This window comes from Oncorhynchus nerka, linkage group LG27 (assembly GCF_034236695.1).
Source record: "Oncorhynchus nerka isolate Pitt River linkage group LG27, Oner_Uvic_2.0, whole genome shotgun sequence".
In the NCBI taxonomy this organism is placed as follows: Eukaryota; Metazoa; Chordata; class Actinopteri; order Salmoniformes; family Salmonidae; genus Oncorhynchus; species Oncorhynchus nerka.
Window position 1 is genome coordinate 1,631,825 of NC_088422.1, and position 7,510 is coordinate 1,639,334.

Sequence of the window (7,510 nt, forward strand, 5' to 3'; positions counted from 1 at the left end):
ATACATCAATCACAATACGTTTCTATGGCAATACATCAAACACAATACGTTTCTATGGCAATACATCAAACACAATACGTTTCTATGGCAATACATCAAACACAATACATTTCTATGATAGAAACATATTGTGTTTGACCTATTGTCATAAAAAAGTATTGTGTTTGATGTATTGCTGATTCCTGATTGTGATGGTCTCTGCAGGTAAATGGTTTGTGATGGTCTCTGCAGGTAAATGGTTTGTGATGGTCTCTGCAGGTAAATGGTTTGTGATGGTCTCTGTAGGTAAATGGTTTGTGATGGTCTCTGCAGGTAAATGGTTTGTGATGGTCTCTGCAGGTAAATGGTTTGTGATGGTCTCTGCAGGTAAATGGTTTGTGATGGTCTCTGCAGGTAAATGGTTTGTGATGGTCTCTGCAGGTAAATGGTTTGTGATGGTCTCTGCAGGTAAATGGTTTGTGATGGTCTCTGCAGGTAAATGGTTTGTGATGGTCTCATCTCTCTCTGCAGGTAAATGGTTTGTGATGGTCTCATCTCTCTCTGTAGGTAAATGGTTTGTGATGGTCTCTGTAGGTAAATGGTGTGTGATGGTCTCTGTAGGTAAATGGTTTGTGATGGTCTCATCTCTCTCTGCAGGTAAATGGTTTGTGATGGTCTCTGCAGGTAAATGGTTTGTGATGGTCTCTGCAGGTAAATGGTTTGTGATGGTCCCTGCAGGTAAATGGTTTGTGATGGTCTCTGCAGGTAAATGGTTTGTGATGGTCTCATCTCTCTCTGCAGGTAAATGGTTTGTGATGGTCTCATCTCTCTCTGCAGGTAAATGGTTTGTGATGGTCTCATCGCTCTCTGCAGGTAAATGGTTTGTGATGGTCTCTGTAGGTAAATGGTTTGTGATGGTCTCATCTCTCTCTGTAGGTAAATGGTTTGTGATGGTCTCTGCAGGTAAATGGTTTGTGATGGTCTCATCTCTCTCTGCGGGTAAATGGTTTGTGATGGTCTCTGCAGGTAAATGGTTTGTGATGGTCTCTGCAGGTAAATGGTTTGTGATGGTCTCTGCAGGTAAATGGTTTGTGATGGTCTCTGCAGGTAAATGGTTTGTGATGGTCTCTGTAGGTAAATGGTTTGTGATGGTCTCTGTAGGTAAATGGTTTGTGATGGTCTCTGCGGGTAAATGGTTTGTGATGGTCTCATCTCTCTCTGCAGGTAAATGGTTTGTGATAGCCTCTGCAGGTAAATGGTTTGTGATGGTCTCTGTAGGTAAATGGTTTGTGATGGTCTCTGCAGGTAAATGGTTTGTGATGGTCTCTGCAGGTAAATGGTTTGTGATGGTCTCTGCAGGTAAATGGTTTGTGATGGTCTCTGCAGGTAAATGGTTTGTGATGGTCTCTGTAGGTAAATGGTTTGTGATGGTCTCATCTCTCTCTGTAGGTAAATGGTTTGTGATGGTCTCATCTCTCTCTGCAGGTAAATGGTTTGTGATGGTCTCTGCAGGTAAATGGTTTGTGATGGTCTCTGTAGGTAAATGGTTTGTGATGGTCTCATCTCTCTCTGTAGGTAAATGGTTTGTGATGGTCTCATCTCTCTCTGCAGGTAAATGTTTTGTGATGGTCTCTGCAGGTAAATGGTTTGTGATGGTCTCTGCAGGTAAATGGTTTGTGATGGTCTCTGTAGGTAAATGGTTTGTGATGGTCTCATCTCTCTCTGCAGGTAAATGGTTTGTGATGGTCTCATCTCTCTCTGTAGGTAAATGGTTTGTGATGGTCTCATCTCTCTCTGTAGGTAAATGGTTTGTGATGGTCTCTGCAGGTAAATGGTTTGTGATGGTCTCATCTCTCTCTGTAGGTCAATAGTTTGTGATGGTCTCTGTAGGTAAATGGTTTGTGATGGTCTCATCTCTCTCTGTAGGTAAATGGTTTGTGATGGTCTCATCTCTCTCTGCAGGTAAATGGTTTGTGATGGTCTCTGCAGGTAAATGGTTTGTGATGGTCTCTGCAGGTAAATGGTTTGTGATGGTCTCTGCAGGTAAATGGTTTGTGATGGTCTCTGCAGGTAAATGGTTTGTGATGGTCTCTGCAGGTAAATGGTTTGTGATGGTCTCATCTCTCTCTGTAGGTAAATGGTTTGTGATGGTCTCATCTCTCTCTGCAGGTAAATGGTTTGTGAGTACCGGGAAAGACAACCTGCTGAACGCATGGAGAACCCCTTACGGAGCCAGCATATTCCAGGTGAATAGTTCACACTGGTTGTATGACTGACAGTTGTATGGCTGACTGACATCAGTTCTGATACAAAGGAGTTTTTCTGGCATTTTCTTTTTGACAATCATTGTGTGGTTTTGCTTCTCTCCTCCCATTCTCTCTCTCCCTCCTCCCCCTCTCTCTCCCTCCATCCTCCCCCTCTCTCTCCTCCTCCCGCTCTCTCTCCGTCCCCTTCTCTACCTCCTACCCCCCTCTCCCTCCCTCCCCCTCTCTCTCCCTCCATCCTCCCCCTCTCTCTCCTCCTCCTCTCTCTCTCTGTCCCCTTCTCTCTCCATCCCCTTCTCTCCGTCCCCTTCTCTATCTCCTCCCCTCTCCCCCTCTCCCTCTCTCTCTCTCCTCCTCCCTCTCTCTCTCCGTCCCCTTCTCTACCTCCTACCCCTCTCTCCCTCCTCCCCCTCTCTCTCCCTCCATCCTCCCCTCTCTCTCCTCCTCCCTCTCTCTCTCTGTCCCCTCCTCTCTCCATCCCCTTCTCTCCGTCCCCTTCTCTATCTCCTCCCCCTCTCCCCCTCTCCCTCTCTCTCTCTCCTCCTCCCTCTCTCTCTCCGTCCCCTTCTCTACCTCCTACCCCCTCTCTCCCCTCCCCCCTCTCTCTCCCTCCATCCTCCCCCTCTCTCTCCTCCTCCCTCTCTCTCTCTGTCCCCTTCTCTCTCCATCCCCTTCTCTCCGTCCCCTTCTCTATCTCCTCCCCCTCTCCCCCTCTCCCTCTCTCTCTCTCTCCTCCTCCCTCTCTCTCCGTCCCCTTCTCTACCTCCTACCCCCTCTCCCCCTCCCCTCTCTCTCCTCCTCCCTCTCTCTCTCCATCCCTTTCTCTCCGTCCCCTTCTCTATCTCCTACCCCTCTCCCCCCCTCCTCTCTCTCTCTCCTCCTCCCTCTCCTCCTCCCTTCTCTACCTCCTACCCCCTCTCTCCCTCCTCCCCCTCTCTCCCCTCCATCCTCCCCCTCTCTCTCCTCCTCCCTCTCTCTCTCTGTCCCCTTCTCTCTCCATCCCCTTCTCTCCGTCCCCTTCTCTATCTCCTCCCCCTCTCCCCCTCTCCCTCTCTCTCTCTCTCCTCCTCCCTCTCTCTCTCTCGTCCCCTTCTCTACCTCCTACCCCCTCTTCCTCTCTCTCTCTCTCCTCCTCCCTCTCTCTCTCCGTCCCCTTCTCTATCTCCTACCCCCTCTCCCCTCTCTTCCTCTCTCTCCTCCTCCCTCTCTCTCTCTGTCCCCTTCTCTCCACCCCTTCTCTCCGTCCCCTTCTCTATCTCCTACCCCCTCTCCCCCTCTCCCTCCCCCTCTCCCTCTCTCTCCTCCTCCCTCTCTCTCTCCGTCCCCTTCTCTATCTCCTACCCCCTCTCCCTCCATCCTCCCCCTCTCTCTCCTCCTCCATCTCTCTCTCCATCCCCTTCTCTACCTCCTACCCCCTCTTCCTCTCTCTCCAGTCTAAGGAGTCATCCTCAGTGCTAAGCTGCGACATCTCTGGGGATGACAAGTACATTGTGACTGGCTCTGGAGACAAGAAGGCCACCGTCTATGAGGTCATCTACTAGACCCCTGACATTGACTTGTCACCCGACCAAAAATCGACCCTGTCCGAGGGTATTTTGTCTGTCCTGTGATGTAGTTTTCCTTGAAAACGGACAACTTCCTAATATGGATTCCGTACACCATCCTCTCCCCCCAGTGCCCCAACCCCAGGACTGATATGGATTCCGTACTGCACCCCTCACCTCTAACCCCTGACCTGGATGTGGACCAATCAAAATGCCTGAACAGAACAGAACCAAATACTGGAGACTTCTCTTCTTCTTCGGACTGTTTTGTTTTCTATCGAACCAATGACTTTTCTAACACTTGTTTCCACGAAGACGAATGAAGCCTCGTCTAGGAGTCCAGATAGAGGGGACATTCTGGAATGATAAAATATGACAAAACGCCAAAATATCGTCCCTTGTATCCCACCAAGAAATTACATTTTTCCTGATGCTTTTCTCAACACCCGGAGAAACTGCTGGTTGTCATCGGAACTTGTAAACAAGGCAGCATGGTATTTATCTTAATGTGACTCCATGCAGCCACTGGCAACGTCCACGATAGGTTTGCCTGGAACCGCTTGTGGATTTGATAGCTCTAACGCAGCACCTCCTGACACGGCTGATTGAATCGGGCCCTAAAATGCCTTTCAAATGAGCGGTTGGACTAGTAGTGTCAGACTACCTAAGACAGGACAGTCGAGGCAGCTTGTAAACTTTCAGAAATGCCTTGAAATAACTTGTTCTGTATATTCCTCAGTTCACACTGAAATACTTGTTGAAGGCTTGGTGTTCAATCACATTCTCAACTCAAAATAAAGAGTCCTAACTGAATGTTAAACACAGTTAGCCGATGGACTTATTGACCTGAGAAAGACAGTTAGCCGGTGAACTTATTGACCTGAGAAAGACAGTTAGCCGATGAACTTATTGACCTGAGAAAGACAGTTAGCTGTTGAACTTATTGACCCGAGAAAGACAGTTAGCTGATGAACTTATTGACCTGAGAAAGACAGTTAGCCGATGAACTTATTGACCTGAGAAAGACAGTTAGCTGATGAACTTATTGACCTGAGAAAGACAGTTGGCCGATGAACTTATTGACCTGAGAAAGACAGTTGGCCGATGAACTTATTGACCTGAGAAAGACAGTTAGCCGATGAACTTATTGACCTGAGAAAGACAGTTAGCCGATGAACTTATTGACCTGAGAAAGACAGTTAGCCGATGAACTTATTGACCTGAGAAAGACAGTTAGCCGATGAACTTATTGACCTGAGAAAGACAGTTAGCCGATGAACTTATTGACCTGAGAAAGACAGTTAGCCGATGAACTTATTGACCTGAGAAAGACAGTTAGCTTATTGACCTGAGAAGACGGTGAACTTATTGACCTGAGAAAGACAGTTAGCCGATGAACTTATTGACCTGAGAAAGACAGTTAGCCGATTAACTTATTGACCTGAGAAAGACAGTTAGCTGATGAACTTATTGACCTGAGAAAGACAGTTAGCTGATGAACTTATTGACCTGAGAAAGACAGTTAGCTGATGAACTTATTGACCTGAGAAAGACAGTTAACCAATGAACTTATTGACCTGAGAAAGACAGTTAGCTGATGAACTTATTGACCTGAGAAAGACAGTTAGCAGAATAACTTATTGACCTGGAAAGACAGTAAGCTGATGAATTTATTGACCTGAGAAAGACAGTTAGCTGATGATCTTATTGATCTGAGAAAGACAGTTAGCTGATGAACATATTGACCTGAGAAAGACAGGTAGCTGATGAACTTATTGACCTGAAAAAGACAGTTAGCTGGTGAACTTATTGACCTGAGAAAGACAGTTAGCTGATGAATTTATTGACCCGAGAAAGACAGTTAGCCGATGAACTTATTGACCTGAGAAAGACAGTTAGCTGATGGACTTATTGACCTGAGAAAGACAGTTAGCTGATGAACTTATTGACCTGAGAAAGACAGTTAGCTGATGAACTTATTGACCTGAGAAAGACAGTTAGCTGATGAACTTATTGATCTGAGAAAGACAGTTAGCTGATGAACTTATTGACCTGAGAAAGACAGTTAGCTGGTCTACTTATTGACCTGAGAAAGACAGTTAGCCGATGAACTTATTGACCTGAGAAAGACAGTTAGCTGGTGAACTTATTGACCTGAGAAAGACAGGTAGCTGATGAACTTATTGACCTGAGAAAGACAGTTAGCTGGTGAACTTATTGACCTGAGAAAGACAGTTAGCTGATGAACTTATTGACCTGAGAAAGACAGTTAGCCGGTGAACTTATTGACCTGAGAAAGACAGTTAGCTGATGAATTTATTGACCCGAGAAAGACAGTTAGCCGATGAACTTATTGACCTGAAAAAGACAGTTAGCTGATGAACTTATTGACCTGAGAAAGACAGTTAGCTGGTGAACTTATTGACCTGAGAAAGACAGTTAGCTGATGAACTTATTGACCTGAGAAATACAGTTAGCTGGTGAACTTATTGCCCTGAGAAAGACAGTTAGCTGATGAAGTTATTGACCTGAGAAAGACAGTAAGCTGATGAACTTATTGACCTGAGAAAGACAGTTAGATTGTTGCTTCTGCTGATCTGGTTGAGTGTCTGTCTGATTGACATCTGTCAGTCATTAGAGAGATTATCCATGATGATACTAGTTTAACATAGAAGTCCGACAGTGGAAAGAAACTGCCTGTTGTTAGTTAAGCTAATTTCTTTCATACAAAATGCCTTTTGTCAGTTTTTCCATGTCTGAATTTATTAAAATGTTCTGTGGTAAAGATGTTTTGTGTGGCTGTTTTATTCCACCTTTCTCTCAGTGGTCTCCACGTTCCTCGATCCTAAATATTTCCCCCTAAGATTAGATAAATCAGGGTTGGCCAATCGAGTTAATGGCTGTGCAGGTTTTTGCTTCAGCCTGCTTTAACAAAACAAGTTAATTTGATCAGGTTTGTATGATTAGGCCTGGGTCGAAGAAAAAGCTTGCGATGAGCTGTCAAAACCTGGTTTGTCTCAGTATAGTTACATACCAACCTACAACTCTCTGTCCACGTCAAAGGGAAGGCTTAACTACCTAGTATAGGGATATTGTTATCCACGTCGGCACCAACGATGTTAGGATAAAACAGTCAGAGATCACCAAGTGCAACATAGCTTCAGCATGTAAATTATCTAGAAAGATGTGTCGGCATCGAGTAATTGTCTCTGGCCCCCTCCCAGTTAGGGGGAGTGATGAGCTCAACAGCAGTAGAGCTCATCAAAGTACCCCTCCCCAAAAATATAATTTGTAGATAATTGGCCCTCTTTCTGAGACTCACTTACAAACAGGACCAAGCCTGGTGCTCTCATCTTATCTACCAACATAGACATGGCTCTAACTCCTCTAGCTCCACAATGAGATAGGGTGCAGGCCAGGCAGCAGGCTGTTAGTCAGCCTGTCAGCATAGTGGAGTCTGCTACTAGCACAGTCAGTGTAGTTCAGCTCAGAAATCCCCATTGTGACCGTGTCTGTGCCTCGACCTAGGTTGGGCAAAACTAAACATGGCGGTGTTCGCCTTAACAATCTCACTGGAATAAAGACCTCCTCCATTTCTGCCATTATTGAAAGAGATTGTGATACCTCACATCTCAAAATAGGGCTACTTAATGTTAGATCCCTCACTTCCAAGGCAGTTATAGTCAATGAACGAATCACTGATCATAATCTTGATGTGATTGG

The 7,510-nt window shown here is 45.7% G+C and overlaps 1 protein-coding gene across 1 annotated transcript in view; it reads left to right on the top strand.

Annotated features, from left to right (window-relative positions):
- The window catches only part of LOC115126198 (transducin-like enhancer protein 4), a 171,301-nt gene extending 166,199 nt beyond the window's left edge, over window positions 1-5,102 (top strand). Inside the window, exons 20-21 of the mRNA XM_065011315.1 lie at window positions 2,149-2,225; window positions 3,677-5,102. Coding sequence (XP_064867387.1) covers window positions 2,149-2,225; window positions 3,677-3,784 — 185 coding nt within the window. The 3' untranslated portion in view covers window positions 3,785-5,102. The remainder of the gene's footprint in view (window positions 1-2,148; window positions 2,226-3,676) is intronic.
- The last annotated feature ends 2,408 nt before the right edge of the window (window positions 5,103-7,510 follow it).